Genomic DNA, 18,971 nt, shown 5'->3' with positions numbered 1-18,971 from the left:
TCAAAGTAAGGTCAGTACTTCCACGCTTTAAACGCTGCACGCTCATACTCTCTCCCACACTCGATATATGATCCACTGTTGATCTGCACACAGCTGTTGTCACAAACGGCGCACTCGCTTACGTCACTGTCATGAGACACTCGCAAAAAAATCACGGTTTTAGTAACGCAGTAACGCAGCGTTCCTACGGGAAAGTAACGGTAATCTAATTATCGTTTTTGCAATAGTAATCCCTTACTTTACTCGTTACTTGAAAAAAGTAATCAGATTACTGCCCATCTCTGACTACAATACAACAGTAAGTGATTCCTGACCACATGATTCCTGGTGGAATCATCTGCACCTGCCTATTTTTTGTTCTTACCACTACGCATATGTTAGTGAATCCATTATTTGTAGTTAAATTTTATTTTGTTTTATTTATATAGCACTAGCTGTATAGCACTTTATATTATAAGGTAGCCCCTACAATAATACATTCAGAGAAAAACCCAACAATCATATGACCCCCTATGAGCAAGCACTTTGGCGACAGTGGGAAGGAAAAACTCCCTTTTAACAGGAAGAAACCTCCGGCAGAACCAGGCTCAGGGAGGGCGAGGCATCTGGTGTGACCATTGGGGGTCAGAGACTTCACACTAAGTTCTGAAAAATCAGCCATTGCCCAAAGATCAGGTCAGATCAGCAGATTAACTAAGATTTTATTTTATTTAGCTTTTATTTGGTGTTTTAACTCTGCCACGATTGGCTCCTGGTCACAGCAGACAAAATAAGGCCAAGAAAACCTAATGTTCAGTGTTCATTGCTTCTTTCAAACTTGGTCTAATAACTCCCCTCCACACTGGAAGAAGGATGTTCACTACTGGCATAGAACACGTCTTTTTGCAGTATTTTCTGCAGTTGTCAGATAACTGATTATTTTGTTCCTGAGGATAAATCTGCACACCTCCCACTAACATGCACTTCCATGCAAATAAGTATATTTGTAATTGACCTCACATCTGAGCAGAGCCACCAGCCTAAGAGGATAATTATAAAATGAGCTGTGCTAATGATGTCTTTAAGTTTCAGTGCCCTTCGCCACTCGGTCAACTTTGACCCAAGGAATAGTTTGCAATGGTATGATTGTGAAAAGTTCAATTAAGCTGTAATTTGAGGCAGAGACTGCAGAATAATTGCAAGACAGTGGGTGGTCTTTCACTTCAGTTGGAGCATGCCTAATAAGCAGCCTGTCTCACTTCTCACCGGCTATTAGCATCTGTTCCCTGATGTGAGATGTCACTGAATAATGACAAGGAGAGGCAACAGAATCTTATGTGTTTATGATTTATCTCTAGAGTCCTCAGAGTTCAGAGAAAAATAATGAAGAGCGGTTGTTTACCTGCATTTAAATGCACGGTCAGATGAGAAACTGCCTACTCAAAATTCAGAAATCACACACATGTTTTGCATCTATTTAGAAAAAGTGAGAGATGGATGTTGATTGAGATTCACTTTGCATGGTTGCTTCTGGCTAAACAGCTCAAATACAACTCCCTGTCTTTTCCTGAACATCTTCCGTCTTTTCTGTATCTAATATACTGGCAGCAATTACTGGAGTAAGCTGGTCTGAATATTAGGACACATCTGTTTCATCATGGGGCAGGTGCTCCAGGGGATTTCTATACCAGTTATTTCATAAACTCACTTGAAGAGTGCTGGAAGGAAAAAAAGAGGGGGTTTGGGGGTGGATTAAGAAGCAATGAATGCACTACACTGATGGTGGAAAAGTGAATGTTGTCCTGTGTTGTCCTATTAAAGAGAATCATTTGTTTCCGGTCACTAAAATGGCAAAAGCAATTACTGCTGTGAAATCACACGCAAACAAATCACTCTAAACCTGGTGACAATTACCCTCACACCTCAGATTCTTCACCTGAGCCAAATAAATAACATGCTTGTTTCTGAAGCTGGGGCTCATAGTAAACTATGGCCAGAGCACCTGTGCGAATAACATCCCGAGTAATTGAGTCCACTATGCATATTTATGACTAAAAAGACACCCTGTCAGCCTTTGGATTTATTGAGGAGAGTTGTGGTTTTGGCAGAGGCTCTGCTCTGCAATCTATGGTTTTATAAAAGGGCTTTAGCGAGCAAAACAGTCAATCTGTCATTGCTATTAGAATGGGATATATCAGCAGACTGACTGCATGGTCAACAGATCATGTTTCTGCTGGCAGGCTCTAAACAGCCCCTGGGAAGGAAGTCAGCTTTAGCCAGCCAGTCAGCATTCGTAGGGGCGTGCCCCATTAGAAAAATACATTGAAGCAATACATTTTCACAAGTACGTAATATGTTTATTATGTACTTAATTTACGTAGCTTTAAGAGAATCCAGTTTATCAGGACATCTGGGGTGTATTCCTGCTATGTTGCGCCTCTGACCGCACAAAGGTTGGTAATCAACTTCACCATTCCTTCCCTTTGACTTTGTGTTTAAAAAGCAATACAATTAAATGTGACATTGCTACAAAGAGCAGTTTTTTTTATTCAAATACTGCATTGAAATATGACATGCTGTTAGAGTTCGTTTTTCTGGCCGCACAGTGAATGCAAGTTCAGTTTTCACTCTGCTTTGAGCTCTTGTTTTGCACCAGGCCCAGTTCATTGTAGACTGTAAAGGAGACAGTCGGGTGAAGCTCGACAAGATGTACAGTACATTTGACGGCGTGGGTAGATTTGCTATAAGAGCTGTTCCATCTATCTAGTATGAAAAAGTAGCTCAATAAGACCTTCAGGAAATCCAATATTTGAATTTTCACTTTCATTTGACATCTAAGAACATCAAACAAAACAACGTGTCAGGAACACCTCAGCTGAAGCATGAGAGGAAGCACCAGGTCACTGAGCACCAGAGGAGGTGGGTTAACATTTGTCTTTATTAAGAATACAGAAATGTTGAGTGCGTGGGGCATACAGGGGAGTAAGAGTCAAAATCAAACGCAAAATTGTGTTTGCAGCCTTGCTCACCATTTTACCTTTCGATCATTCCATCTCATTCAGATTTGAAAATATCTCACCTGACCATGTCAAACAGGTAAAAGATATTTTAACGGCAGGAAATACTTTTTGGGATGAAGGTTGGAATGCTGACTATAGGCTCCAAACTCTGAGGCGCACTGATGCTGGAGTGAATGCTGTAATACATAGAACAAAAGCAACATTAATGTAAGTACATCCTAATCTTAAGCTGAATTATCAGACTCCTCCAGGACAGAGTGCATGCTGACAAGGTGGGAAAATTAAAATATGCGTGTTTAACAAAATGATTTTCCATCAGGAAACTCCAGGTTTGGTTTGATTTGGATCAGACTATGCACTGACATTTCTGTTTTTGTGGTACAACTTGTAAAATTTGCTGTCCAGCGTGAGAGCTGAATGAAAATATTCTTCAGTTACTAAAAATGTTAAAAAGACTGTATACAATCCAAAAATTGCCACTAGCTGCTTTTGCAATGTCAGTTTTATTTAATACTGTGTGTTTGCTCATATAAAATATTTTTAGTAGGCAATTCTCTGGCTGTTATCTTTAAATATCTGCCCCAAGTTACACTTTGATTCATTTGTTATGGTAAAACGTGACAGTGAGAATTTCAGGCTTTTATCTTTAATGGTTTTCGAGATATTTGTGTTCAAACATGGCCTCAGATTGAGGTGAGAAACCACGCTAGAACCATTTTTCAAAATGATATGATAAATGAAACTGAAATTTCACAGAAACCATTATAGACGTCAAAATATAAAACCATAAAATCTTCTGGCGAATCAAAGGTGGTTGAGCAGAAAATACACTCAAAATTTGATGATTTCAGATCGAGTGACCGGCTCTTTCTTATTAAACCTTTCATTTCCTGATAATATGAAAAAGATAAATCTTTTGTGGACAGCGGTGCATCATAAGCCACTCACCCTAATCTTCCATTTCATGTTCCTATTACTGCATGTTACTGAATGAGTCTGGGGTGAAAAATGATTATGACATGAATTTTGTATAAAACATACGCACACATATTTAATAGGAAATGATCCTACCATGAAACAAATTGAATGAGTCGTGCATAACAAGAGTCATTGTTTAAATGGAATGTGTCACACGTCTCAGGGGTCTCGTGGCTATAAAATTAATCAAAGGCTGCAGATATGTGTGATGCACCATGAATCTGAGTGGGGGAAAGAAAATCCACCATATAAGCGTTTTTTTTAGTCATGAATGGATAAAGGAGTCTCATTCTTCCAGTTCATTTCGGCAAAGTAATTAAAGCGGTACCACGGCTGCAACGCTGTTAAACAGTGCGGTTATGACACCAGTGCACGTGTGACCACCCAGTGTTTAACAAACATGCTGCATAGAGATGCAGGGGACTGTCTATACCCTGGAGGCATCGTTAATGTGATGGCATTTACAGCTCCTGGCTCAGTGGCTGGATCAGAGGGAGAAGTGCAGTGTCTGCTAAGTTTTCTCTCTAAACCTCTCAATGACACCGTGATGCGAAACACACAACATAGCAACAAACATTAAAAAGGTCACTGTCTAATTGGATAACTCTGAGTTTTTATTAACCACTTGCAATGCTGATTAAACCGGCGTAGATATGCTGATATGCCTCAGAGGACGTTAGCTCGGTGGCTTTGATATGTTGTGGGGGAGACTTTAAAGACTCTCAGGTGATGGGCTTTGCTGACTGGATGCTCTTTTTCTGCACAGTTACACACTTTTACACCTGCCTGCTACGTCCCAAGTATCTCTGACTCCTGACCAATAGGCAGTTTCACAGGAGCAATAAGTTTGCTGAACACAGCTTTACTTCTTGGATGTTTTATCAGTTTCTCCCCATCCAAATCTGACTATGAGTAGTATCAGAATGGATTGTAATGTAAGTACAGTAACTGAACCTGATGCAGTAACAAACAACAACAATGTGAAAACAGGAAGTTGTGGGTTCCCATTGACATTTGCAGTGACACAAATTAGTACCGTTACAGAAACGCAGATGCAAATTCATGTCAGGCCTCTCTGGTGAAAGAAAACAGCAGACAGCTCATTTTTCTGGGCTTACACAGTGTGTTGATGTGACGGGTACCAGACTAGTGCTTACCTGGGGGTTATATATCCAGATTAAGACTGGCTAGAATTTGGGATTGACAATGCTGAGTTTGCAGTGCGTGTGTGTGTGCAGCCAGAAAAATACACAGTACATACTAATATACAAGGGGAGACACACGATGAGAAAACCATAGACAGGAGGAGAGGGATAGCAACAGAAAGCCAGAGTTGGATGCATTTTGCAATCCAAGTCTCACTTTATTACCTGCCACTACTTAGCTGCCTTTGTTGCAGGGAATCTTTTCCTCCACCTTCCTTTGTTCTTTTGACTGAGTTGACTAAATTTTATACGCAGATGAACAGTTAAGCAGGACATACCTTGTTGAGAGAGGTGCAGGCGTCCATAAGCATTTGGACAATTACACTTTTTAACATTTTTTTGCCTGTATTATTTTCAAAGTCCCCCAATTTCAGGCAGAACGCAAGTGGACAATTGACTCACAATTTCACGACTGTCATTATTTCGGCTGTGCAGGTGTGACACACTAATGTGTGATCCCATCAGAAGTAGTACTTAAAAGAAAGAGAGATTTGTCACCGAAGTGAACTATGTTTAATGAGGTAGTTGCACCCCCCAGCCTCCGGGTGGCGCATTGTTCAGTGAGACAGAATAGCGAGGTCATAGGCCCTCCTCTCCAATATGGCAGAAGCGAGGCAAAGAGAAACTTCACCAGTCGTCTGTCTCATCATTTCCCTGTTTTGCAGGTTTGTAACCGGTAAAGCTATAGTAAAACGGTTGTAAAATATTGATAAGAAACATAGCTAAATGTGGGGGTATAAATCAGCGGGTAAACGCTGTTATTGGTTACGTTTTATGAAGTAGAAGGACTGAAAAAATGCCAAAGCCCAGCCAGCCGCGGGCGCCATTTTGGTTTCCTTTCGTCACTTATTTCGGGTCGTTTAGCTGAATAAGCTCCTTTTTGTGTCCTGATATTGTTAATCTGCTGTTGGCAGTGAAAAACGACTGTTTACTGGTTCTGAAAAGTGATTTTGAGAATGTTAAAGCTAAAGCTAAGCCTGTCGACATACACATGACTCTTTCATGTATTTGTGAGCCACTAAGCTAAATTGGTTTAAGACCAAGCACTGGTATGTTGGTTAAAACAATCAGAATACATAGGTATTTGGGTTAAGAGTTAAAGAGAGGTAAAATGTATTTGAACATGCATTTCATATTGTTTTGAATTGTCATTCAGAGAGAATAACCGAGTAAATGATTTGAAGGTCACTACACGTGAAGTATTCTTGTTTCCCATGTAAAGATCGTGGTATTGCAGCTTGAACACACAGACGGTTTTACTGTTATTTCTGTTGTATATAGAGAATGGTGATGCTGCAAATTAAAAATACATGTGATTATATAAATAAATATGGCAGAAGCGAGGCAAAGAGAAACTTCACCAGTCGTCTGTCTCATCATTTCCCTGTTTTGCAGGAACATTTAATCTGTTTTACCGGCCCAAACTCTGGGTCGGTTACAGATTCTTGGTGGCCCGTACGGGGATTGGTTCCACATCATCAATGGAGCTGATCCTCACACATCCATAAGACCTGCTGCGGAGCTGATGGTCCAAGGAGAGTTGGTGTAAAGCGGAGGAGCTGCTATCCACTACAGAGGGAAGATCCAGTTTAGAACTACCCATCGCAGAGCAACGAGGAGGACATCATGGCTGACGGCGTAAGGAAGAGCCTGGTGTGGGACATCAGGAAGGGCCTTTTCGCGCTGATGCCGGATCAGCTTTTTGAGATTGCTGCAAAGGTGGGTCCAGTACCAGGCAAGGATCTGTCAGAGCTGTCAAGTGATGATGCAGAAGGAAGCTTCGAGTACATCAACTCCTTCATCTACAGCAAGGCAATGTTAGAAGCTGAGGACAGTGGGATGGGGAAATTGTTAGCGCTAAAGGACATGGTAGATGAACTTCTGAATCCTACCGACAACCAGACCAGTGCCGTGGAGACAGATGTGGAAACACGGACGCCAGAGCGTGCACCCCACCCTACCTCAGAGCCCAGCCAGTTCAATGCAGCTCAAGTAAACATGGATCAGTCTAACTCTAGCCTTAACATCCCACAAGAAGAACTCCTTAAAATGATTTCGGACTATGAGAAGGTTGGTAGGACATTGCAAGGTTTAGTAAAAACTCCTGCACTACAGCAAGCTCAAGAACAACTCACCTCACAAAGTAATGTTAGACCTCCCCCAGGCCCTGTAGTTTCCCTCAAAGACCTACCTTATCTTCCGAGACGTGAGTTCAAGGTTCAGGGAGGCCAAGTAGGAGATCACATGTCAGACATCAGCTACAACAGTGTGTGTAGGCAGATAGAGGAGGGTCTAAAAGAGAATTTTACAGAATCTGAGATTGTTAGAGGGGTGTTAAAAATAATTAAACCAGGCAGTTTCAAGGACATGTTAGTTAATAAAGATGACATGACAGTTGCCGGGTTAAAAGGATTCCTGCAGTCCCATCTTGGAGAAAGGAGTAGTACAGAGCTGTTCCAGGAACTGATTTGTGCCAAACAGAGAGAAAATGAAACAACACAACAATTTCTCTACCGCATAATTGGCCTAAAACAAAGAGTTCTTTTTGAGTCCAAAAAGACTGATTCTGAGATTAAATATACCCCAGAAACAGTTCAAGGTGTCTTCTTGCACACAGTTTATCAGGGGATCGGACATAAGGACAATGATATTAGAAGAGAGCTGAAGCCCTTGCTGGCGAACCAGTCAGTGACAGATGAGATGATTCTGAAACATGCAATGAAAGTGACCAGTGAAGAATCTGAGCGTCACCGGAGATTAGGTTCCACACCCCGAGCAAAACAGTTCAGTGCTCATGTTGCCCATGTGGATGAGGGGAAAGTCAAACTAACAAAGAGAGAGGTTGCAGATCAAAAGTCAACAGCCGACACAGTAAAGCAACTGGAAGAGAAGATTGATGCACTCACTAGAGTAGTAGATTCACTCGCAGAAAAAATGAAGAAAGAGTCTTCTAGCAGTACAGCTAGACCAGCTGCAACAAAGACTGAGAGACTTTATGCATGTTCTACATGTTCACAGGTGGGCTCTAAAAATTGTAACCACTGCTTCTCGTGCGGCGAAGAGGGCCATAGAGCAATTGGCTGCCTCAAACGTCCAAAGCAGCCGGGAAACGAGGGCCGGTTGCTGCGGAGGGACCAGCTGTGACCGGGACAACATCGGAGTCCCACCTTGACACAGAGACTGAATCATGTGACAACACCAAAGTGCACCAAGCTAAACTCAAGAGACAGAAATCCAAGAAGAGCAAAAATGAGCCACTAAAAACCGCTGTAAGCAACAGAGAGCCAATAGTAAGACTAATAGGAAAAAAAGCAACAACAAAATGCCTTCTTAATGGGTTAACTGTGACCGCTCTTGTAGATACAGGGGCTCAGGTTAGCTTGATAGACCGAGCTTGGAAAAATAAATACATTCCAGATGTCAATGTTCGTCCGATAGCAGAGCTCATAGAGTTAACTGACTATGGGAAAGTGCCAAAGATTTATGCAGTTAATGGGGAATCTCTTCCATTTGATGGGTGGGTAATATTAACTGTAAATTTGCCAGGCAATGAAGACCCAGAACTTTCCATGAACGTGCCGTTTCTAATTAGCTCAGTGCCCTTAGACACACCACTCATAGGGTTCAATGTGGTGGAAGTGTTAATCCAGGGAAGCCCAGCACAGGCTGCTTCTAACTTAGCTAAGCTACTTGGGGGTGCACTGTCTATTCCAGTCGATGAAGCACAGGGAATGGTACATTTCATCCAGACACATCAGGAGAACACAGCTCAGGGGCGCTTGAGGGTGGGTTACAGAGACACAGTAATTCCTGCTGGCAGCACAACCTGGGTAAAGTGTAAAGTCCCACCACAGCTTGACCCAAGTGAACGTTTAGTCTTGTTTGAGCCTGAAGAGAGTTCTGTCCAGTTGCAGCAGTTAGGATTAGGAGAGGGACTCTTAGAGATCCAGCCCGGCAAACTACCTTATGTAGCTGTGCCTGTAGAAAACCACACTAGACATGACATTGTTCTAACAAGAAAGACTGCTATTGGTAGCGTCCAGGCAATTAAGAAGGTGATAGAGACAGATTCACCCATTGAAAACGACGCTAAAGTAGAGGCAACTACTGTTTGTCAGGCAGAGACAGGTTCCCCTAGAACTTTGTGGCAGCCACCAGTAGATCTAGGCCATCTTGAGAAACAGCAGCAAGACATTGTGGAAAAGATGTTATGGGAGGAGTCAGGCGCTTTCGCTAAAGATGCTCATGACATTGGTTGTATTCCTAGTTTGCACATGTCACTCAACCTCAAAGATGACGTCCCAGTGCAGAGGGCCTACTCCTCTGTCCCAAAGCCTTTGTTCTCCGAAGTGAAGGAGTACATTCAGGACCTCCTGGCCAAGGGGTGGATTGTTAAATCCAGGTCACCGTATGCTGCTCCAGTCGTCTGTGTCCGAAAAAAAGACGGCTCGTTACGCCTTTGTATAGACTACCGTCTGCTGAATCAGAAGACCATTCCGGATAAACACCCTCTTCCTCGGATCCAAGACCTGACCGACACTCTGGGGGGGCATTCATGGTTCAGTATCCTTGATCAGGGAAAGGCGTACCACCAGGGCTTCATGGCGGAGGGCTCACGCCACCTCACAGCCTTCGTCACCCCCTGGGGCCTTTATGAGTGGGTACGAATACCCTTCGGCCTCTCCAATGCACCTGCGGCTTTTCAAAGAAGCATGGAGGAGATGTTAGATTCGCTCAGGGACAATTGTTGTATCCCATACCTGGACGACATCTTATGCTATGCACCAACATTTGAAGAGCATGTTGAGGGTGTGAGACAAGTTTTAAGAGCACTCCAGAGGCACGGAGTAAAACTAAGACCCGAAAAATGCGAACTGTTTCGCAAAGAAGTAAGGTATGTTGGCCGCCTTGTATCTGCAGAAGGGGTAAGGATTGATCCAAAAGACTTAGAGGCCGTAGAATCCCTAAAAACTAAGACACCTCAAACAGTTGGTGATATAAGGCGTCTACTTGGCTTCTTAAGCTACTACAGAAGCTACGTCCAAGACTTTTCGAGGATTGCAAAACCTATCTATGAACTGTTAAAAGTAAAACCGGACATGCCAACCTTCCCATCGCGCCAACTGAAGACTAAAGGTCCCCAGTTGTCATCCAAGGCCCCCGTTGAATGGACTAGTGAACACCAGCATGTACTTGAACAGCTAATTACCATGCTTACGAGTCCCCCAGTTTTGGCCTACCCAGATTTTAACTCACCGTTCTGCCTCCACACAGATGCCTCAGAACAGGGCCTCGGTGCTGTTCTTTACCAGCGCCAGGATGGAAAATTACGGGTAATAGCGTATGGGTCCAGGACATTGTCACCAGCAGAAAAGAATTATTGTCTCCATAGCGGCAAGCTAGAATTTCTGGCACTTAAATGGGCAGTGTGTGAGCGTTTTAGAGACTATCTGTACTATGCTCCACACTTTACCGTCTATACAGATAATAATCCATTGACCTACGTTATGAGTACTGCCAAGCTTAATGCCGTGGGCCATCGCTGGGTCGGGGAACTGTCAGACTTTCACTTTGAGATCAAATACAGGCCTGGCCGGGCCAATGTTGATGCTGACACATTGTCCCGTCTCCCTCTTAACATTGACATGTATGTGGGTGAGTGCACTGAAGAGTTATCACCTGAGGTGGTCCAAGCAGCCTGGGGTGGAGCTAGAGCAGCTCGAGAAAGTGATGTTGCATGGATTGCTGCCCTAACTATCGCTGAAAATGCAGCCCGGGAGCCACATCCAGTTTTCCCTGCAATCGACCAAGATGAGCTAGCTCAAGCACAAAGAGAAGACAAAACGGTTGGAGAAATAATGAGGCTAAAGGAGAAAATGACAGTCTTAACAAATGACATCAGAAACACAGTGACTAAAACAACGAGGAAAATGTTGCAGGAGTGGGACAAATTACATTTCAAAAACGGACTGATGTATAGACAGACAGGTGAAAGGCAACAACTAATCCTCCCTGCAAAGTACAAAGAGACGGTGTTAAAGCACCTGCATGATAACATGGGACATATCGGCACAGAGAGAGTACTGGCACTGGTGAGAGAGAGGTTCTACTGGCCGTACATGAAACGGGACATAGAAAGCTATGTTACCAGGAAGTGCCGATGTATCATTAGCAAGAAGCCAACAACCCAAGTACGTGCTCCAATGGGCACCATCACATCCACCTCGCCTTTGGACCTGGTCTGCATCGACTATCTCCACCTGGAGCCCAGCCGGGGGGGATATGAATACATTCTTGTCGTCGTGGACCACTTCACCAGGTTTGCCCAGGCGTACCCCACCAAAAACAAGTCTGGGAAGACAGCAGCTGAGCGAATCTTTGGAGAGTTCATTCCGCGCTTTGGGTACCCAGCACGACTTCACCACGACCAAGGGCGCGAGTTTGAAAATGAACTTTTCAAGACACTGAGGGAGAAATCAGGTACTGGACACTCGAGAACATCCCCATATCATCCTCAAGGTAATCCTGCCGAGAGGTTTAACAGGACACTTTTACAAATGTTAAGGACGCTAGGCGAAAAAGAAAAGGGGAATTGGAAGGATCATTTGCCACACATAGTTCACGCTTACAACTGTACGCGCCATGAATCCACAGGTTTTTCCCCCCATTTTCTACTGTTTGGGCATCACCCGCGCCTTCCTGTAGACATTTTATTTGGTCTAGTTGGGGAGAAGCAGATAATGTCACACAAAAGCTACACAGACAGGTGGGCGAAAAGAATGACAGAAGCGTACAGGATAGCCAGTGAAAAAAGTAGGTTGTCTAGTATCAAAAACAAGTCTTTCTATGATAAAAAGCTGAGGGGTGTAGTGTTACAGCCTGGTGATAGGGTCCTCGTAAGGAACTGCAGTGAACGTGGGGGACCAGGGAAGCTGCGATCTTACTGGGAGAAAACCATTTATTTGGTTAAAGGGCAAATAGGTGATAATCCAGTTTATGCAGTCTATTCGGAGGGCAGTGATGGAAGTAAAACCAGGGTCCTACACCGTAACCTCCTATTACTGGTTAACGACCTCCCAGTTGAGGCTCCGCCTCCGAGATCTGAGCAGGCACCTAAGAAACCGATTAGACAGAGAGAAGCGGAGTTAAGTGAACAAAACAGACAGAAAAGCGATTCTAGTGACTCAGAATCTGATGAGGATGCAGGAGGGTACTGGTTTAGGTTCCCCAGAGAGGCTAGACATGTTGAAAGAGACGTCCATTATAGTCAATCTGGCGTACCCCCAACAAGCCAAAGCCCTGAGGACCAAAGGAACCGCTTCCAGTTACCAACTAGAGACAGTGAAAGAGAAAGAACCTCCAGCGAACATGAACAGACAGGAATAGACAGTCAGATGCCCCCTGTCCCTGAGGTACAGGCACAGCCAAATTGTCTGGAAGAAGGATGTGAAAGGTCCACTTTACCTGGCCAAGCGCTACCACAGATACCAGCAGGTGACCCACAGACTGAGTTAAGAAGGTCAGCCCGAGAAAGGAGACCTAGACAAGTGTTTACTTATGAGTCACTGGGAGAACCGGCTCTACAGCCACAGGCCATAGTATCTGCACTAGCTGCGCCATTCTTTCCATACCAGCCATGGACACTAACACCTTTTGTACCATTTAGCCCAGGGTTTGCATCTTGTGTGCCTTATCCAGTTGGGCCATATACTTACCCTGCACATATGCCATGTTGAGTATTTGACTGTATTACTTTTGAAAATGTTTGTATTTTTGAATGTCAGGAGCCATTTCCATTTGTCAGGGAGCGTGTGACACACTAATGTGTGATCCCATCAGAAGTAGTACTTAAAAGAAAGAGAGATTTGTCACCGAAGTGAACTATGTTTAATGAGGTAGTTGCACCCCCCAGCCTCCGGGTGGCGCATTGTTCAGTGAGACAGAATAGCGAGGTCATAGGCCCTCCTCTCCAATATGGCAGAAGCGAGGCAAAGAGAAACTTCACCAGTCGTCTGTCTCATCATTTCCCTGTTTTGCAGGTTTGTAACCGGTAAAGCTATAGTAAAACGGTTGTAAAATATTGATAAGAAACATAGCTAAATGTGAGGGTATAAATCAGCGGGTAAACGCTGTTATTGGTTACGTTTTATGAAGTAGAAGGACTGAAAAAATGCCAAAGCCCAGCCAGCCGCGGGCGCCATTTTGGTTTCCTTTCGTCACTTATTTCGGGTCGTTTAGCTGAATAAGCTCCTTTTTGTGTCCTGATATTGTTAATCTGCTGTTGGCAGTGAAAAACGACTGTTTACTGGTTCTGAAAAGTGATTTTGAGAATGTTAAAGCTAAAGCTAAGCCTGTCGACATACACATGACTCTTTCATGTATTTGTGAGCCACTAAGCTAAATTGGTTTAAGACCAAGCACTGGTATGTTGGTTAAAACAATCAGAATACATAGGTATTTGGGTTAAGAGTTAAAGAGAGGTAAAATGTATTTGAACATGCATTTCATATTGTTTTGAATTGTCATTCAGAGAGAATAACCGAGTAAATGATTTGAAGGTCACTACACGTGAAGTATTCTTGTTTCCCATGTAAAGATCGTGGTATTGCAGCTTGAACACACAGACGGTTTTACTGTTATTTCTGTTGTATATAGAGAATGGTGATGCTGCAAATTAAAAATACATGTGATTATATAAATAAATATGGCAGAAGCGAGGCAAAGAGAAACTTCACCAGTCGTCTGTCTCATCATTTCCCTGTTTTGCAGGAACATTTAATCTGTTTTACCGGCCCAAACTCTGGGTCGGTTACACAGGCAGGAAAGGACCCAAGTGCAGACTCACGGAGACAATAACTCAAACACAGCTTTATTGCTGCACCAAAGGAAATACAAACTAAACTGGGAATTTATATGAACTACGGACACGAAGAGGCCCACAAAGAAACGCACAACCATGAGGGAGACGCTGACATAAATGCAGTGACAAGTGAGAACACATGGACAACACAGGTGATACAAATTAACAAGACGCCACACGGGAAGCACACCAAACATTAAAAGACAAGATTTTCACAATTAAGCAGGATACAGTGGAACATGACACAGGAGTGGGGAACACGAGGGAGAGAGAGAAGATTGACGGGCTGGGGAAACATAGATAAACATGAAAAGAAAAGGGAACACCGAGTGAAACAAGAGGAAAACAAGACACACAACATACATAAACACAGACACACAGAGAGACACGAGGGGAAAATACTAAATAATCAAGGAACTAAACAAGAAATATAAGAAACTCAAAACATAATACCAAAGATTACTAATGAACCAGAACATAACACATAATACAAAATATCACAAGGATACAAGAAACACAAAATGAAAAAACGACCAATTAAGCTGGTTTTAGAGTTGTTTAATGTTGTAACTTGTAGCTTTACCCTGGAAATCTCAATATAAGGATCCAGAGACATGGAGATACATATGAAGGAAGCCATCATTAGGTCAAAAATACACAATGAAAATATTACAGACATAGCAAAAACTTTTACAAGTGGCCAAGCACTCTGGTACATCTTTAAGCAAAATAAACCGAGTTAGCAAAAAACACAAGACCCGACAGGCTGCCTGAATGACAGAATTATTTCCAAGAACACTTTTGTGGAGGGAGGCATGACACTGTCAAAGTCTATAATCAAGTGCTGTCAGATGCTTTCATGAATGGAAACATAAAGAAGTGTGTGCAAACCCCTGGTTACACTCATGAACTTCTAAAAGTCAACAACAACAACAAAAAAAATGAGATGAACGTGATGGGAAGAGAAAAGAATGGAGAACAGGTGAAACAGCTGATAATCAGAAGCATATCACATCATCTGTCAAGCACGGTGGAGGCAGTGTTATGGCACAGGCATGTATGGCTGCCAGTGGAACTGTGTCAGCGATGTTTAACGATGATGTGACTGCTGATAGAAGCAGCACGATGAACTGTAAAGTGCACAGGGCTGTGCTCTCTCCTCAGATTCAGCTGAACCCTACAAAACCGATCTGACAGGGCTTCACAGTGCAAATGGATAACGATCCAAAGCAAACAGTAAAAAGAGTTTTTTAAAGCATAAAAGTGGAAAATCCTTCAAGGGACAAGGCAGTCACCTGAACTCAACCTAACAGAGCACACTTTTGAGTTAGTGAAGACGGAACTGATGACAGAGAGAACCACAAACAAGCTGCAACGGAAGATGGCTGCAGGAAAGGCCTGCAGAGAATCTCAAGTGAGGAAATAGTTACACCATTATGACAGACGTCATGCATTATATATTATTTGTTATTTTCTATGGCATTAAATCATTTTGAGATTTTGGTATATTAATTAATACACTAATGGCACCCTAGTCCTGACCATAACTCTTACTATATTATATGTGTGCAACCATGTTCTACCGTTTTGTGCTAGTTCTGGTCGTTTTTCTCAGTTTATTTCTACTTTTTTCACGCGTGTCTGGGGACCCAGAGCAGGGATCCTTTGTTTACAGTAAGGATCAGCTGTTAGCGCTGCGTCCCGCAGCGGTACTGCCGGCGGACAGACCCGACATTCCCAGCGAGCTGAGGAGGAAAAGACGGGGGTGTCGTGCTGGGAAGGAGCGCCGTCGCCCGAGAAGGAGACGTTATCGACCATCTCTTCCTTCTGTAATTATTGGAAACGTAAGATCTTTGCCCAATAAGATGGATGAGCTCACGTCGCTAACCTGGTCACAGAGGGAGTACCGGCAATGTAGCATCATGATGCTAACGGAGTCGTGGCTAACACCGCTAACTCCGGACACAAGCGTGACACTACCGGGATTTCAGATGCTGCGAGCGGACAGGACGAGAGAGAGCGGTAAGAGGAAAGGAGGGGGACTGGCAGTTTTTGTGAACGACAGATGGTGTAACCCTGGGCACATCACTGTGAAAGAACAACTCTGCAGCAGAGACATTGAGCTGTTAGCCGTTAGCATGCGTCCGTACTATCTGCCCCGGGAATTCTCGCATGTTATCGCAATAACAGCGTATGTCCCCCCCTCGGCCAACGCGGATGCAGCCTGTGACACTCTCCACTCTGTGGTCAGCAGACTGCAAACACAATCTCCGAGAGCCCTTCTCATAATATCAGGGGACTTCAATCATGCCTCACTGGACTCCACACTGCCCACCCTCACCCAGTATGTGACCTGCCCAACCAGAGTCAATAAAACACTGGACTTACTGTATGCCAATGCTGAAGAGGCATACAGTTCATCACCTCTCCCTCCACTGGGCAAATCTGACCACAACCTGGTGCACCTTGTCCCTGTGTATGAGCCCTTAGTGCGCAGGGTGCCACCAGCCACCCGCACAGTGCAGAGATGGTCAGAGGAGAGCGAGGAGGCTCTTAAGGACTGTTTTGAGTCGACTGTGTGGGAGGTGATCTGTGACGACCATGGAGAGGACATCGACAGCCTTACTACATGCATTACTGACTATATTAATTTCTGTGTGGATAACACCGTACCTACCAGGACTGTACGGTGTTTCTCCAACAACAAACCTTGGATTACCCCAGAAATTAAAGCTGTCCTCAAGCAGAAGAGGAGGGCCTTCAAATCCAAAGACAAAGAGGAGTTGAAAAGGGTGCAGAGAGAGTTGAGGGGACTGATAAGGAATGGGAAGGACAGCTACAGGCAGAAGATGGAGAACCAGCTTCAGCAAAACAACGTTGGTGAAGTCTGGAGAGGCCTCAGAACCATCTCAGGCCACAAACAGCAGAACTCTCTGCCTGGGAGGGATGTGAGATGGGCAAATGAACTGAATCATTTCTTCAACAGATTTGATTCAACCATGAGACAGTCTACAACATCGGCTGCAGACTCACCCACCCCCACTGCTGCTGTTCCACCTCTGACACCTCAGACACTTCACACCTCCTCTATTCACCCTGCTCACTCCCCCCCACCCCCAACAACAGCATCCAATACACACTCAACACAAGGCTCCAGCCTGTCTCTCTCAACCACCCAGGTTAGGAGGGAACTGAGGAGGATTAATGGCAAGAAGGCAGCGGGCCCAGATGGCATCAGCTCGAGGGTCGTCAGGTCCTGCGCGGACCAACTGTGTGGGGTGATGGAGCACCTCTTCAACCTGAGCCTGAGGTTGGGAAGAGTCCCACAGCTCTGGAAAACCTCCTGTGTTGTACCAGTGCCAAAGACTTCACGCCCCAAGGACCTCAACAGCTACAGGCCGGTGGCTCTGACATCCCACCTGATGAAGACCCTGGAGCGGTTGGTCCTGGCTCAGCTTCGGCGCCTAACAAGCTCATCACTGGACCCACTTCAGTTTGCCTACCAGCCTGGCATTGGCGCGGATGATGCCCTCATTCACCTCCTACATCGTTCCCTCGCTCACCTGGAGACCGCTGGAAGCACTGTGAGAATCATGTTCTTTGATTTCTCCAGTGCCTTCAACACTATTCTTCCCTCGGTTCTGAAGGACAAGCTGGAGAACTCTGGAGTGGACCATCACCTCACTACCTGGATTTTGGACTACCTCACCGACCGACCACAGTATGTGAGAACTCAGGGCTGTGTGTCGGACAGGGTCGTCTGCAGTACGGGGGCCCCACAGGGAACGGTTCTGGCTCCGTTCCTCTTCACCATCTACACTGCAGACTTCTCCCACAATTCCACCCAGTGCTTCCTGCAGAAGTTCTCTGATGACTCTGCAATAGTCGGCCTCATCACTGATGGGGACGACAAGGAGTACAGAGGACTGACTCAAGACTTTGTGGACTGGTGCCAGCTGAACTACCTCCAGATCAACGCCAGTAAAACCAAGGAACTGGTGGTAGACTTCCGCAGGCACAAGCATTCTCCACTGCAACCACTGAACATCCAGGGTATGGACATTGAGGCTGTGGACAGCTACAGGTACCTTGGTGTTCATCTGAACAACAGACTGGACTGGACTCATAACTCAGACGCCCTCTACAGGAAAGGGCAGAGCAGGCTGTACCTGCTGCGGAGACTCAGGTCGTTTGGGGTGGAGGGCCCACTCCTGAAGACCTTCTATGACTCTGTGGTGGCTTCTGCTATCTTTTATGGTGTGGTCTGCTGGGGCGGCAGCATCTCTGCTGGGGACAGGAAGAGACTGAACAGGGTGATCCGAAGGGCCAGCTCTGTTCTAGGATGCCCTCTGGACCCAGTGGAGGTGGTGAGTGACAGGAGAATGGCGGCTAAGCTGTCATCCCTGTTGGACAACGTCTCCCACCCCATGCAGCAGACTGTGACAGCACTGAGCAGCTCCTTCAGTGGGAGACTGCGGCACCCACGGTGTGGGACGGAGAGATTTCGCAGGTCTTTCCTCCCCACTGCTGTCAGACTCCACAACAAAGACTTTAACTGATCAAGCACACACATCCACACATGTGCAATAATACTAAGTGCAATAATCTTTTCTGGCATCGTTGTATTTTTACTCAGTTGTATATAGTATTTGTATTTGTATTCTATTTTTATCTTATTGTATATTTTTATTCTATTTTATTCTACTGTATATAGTATATTATTTTATTCTATTCTGTACAGCTGTGTACTGTATTTATTCTTATTGTATTCTAATTTTTGCATCATAACTTTTGCACTGTCCACTTCCTGCTGTGACAAAACAAATTTCCCACGTGTGGGACTAATAAAGGTTATCTTATCTTCTCTTATCTTATATAATATAGTAAGAGTTATGGTGCAAACATGTATTGTTGAACAAACTACATTTG

General features: G+C 44.4%; 2 protein-coding genes across 2 annotated transcripts; both read left to right on the top strand.

Annotated features, from left to right (window-relative positions):
- Positions 1-5,625: 5,625 nt before the first annotated feature.
- Positions 5,626-8,326, top strand: LOC146668856 (uncharacterized). Its single transcript, XM_085408858.1, has 2 exons — positions 5,626-5,847; positions 6,578-8,326. The coding sequence occupies exon 2, from the start codon at positions 6,809-6,811 to the stop codon at positions 8,324-8,326; it is 1,518 nt and encodes a 505-aa protein (XP_085264984.1). The 5' UTR covers positions 5,626-5,847; positions 6,578-6,808.
- Positions 8,327-11,900: 3,574 nt separating this feature from the next.
- Positions 11,901-13,991, top strand: LOC146668855 (uncharacterized). Its single transcript, XM_085408766.1, has 2 exons — positions 11,901-13,221; positions 13,952-13,991. The coding sequence occupies exon 1, from the start codon at positions 11,923-11,925 to the stop codon at positions 12,916-12,918; it is 996 nt and encodes a 331-aa protein (XP_085264892.1). The 5' UTR covers positions 11,901-11,922; the 3' UTR covers positions 12,919-13,221; positions 13,952-13,991.
- Positions 13,992-18,971: the final 4,980 nt, after the last annotated feature.

Source organism: Rhamphochromis longiceps, linkage group LG6, assembly GCF_057381845.1.
Source record: "Rhamphochromis longiceps isolate RC_006_pf linkage group LG6, R_longiceps_female_GT1.1, whole genome shotgun sequence".
Classification (NCBI taxonomy): Eukaryota; Metazoa; Chordata; class Actinopteri; order Cichliformes; family Cichlidae; genus Rhamphochromis; species Rhamphochromis longiceps.
This window is presented reverse-complemented; position numbering and strand designations above follow the sequence as displayed.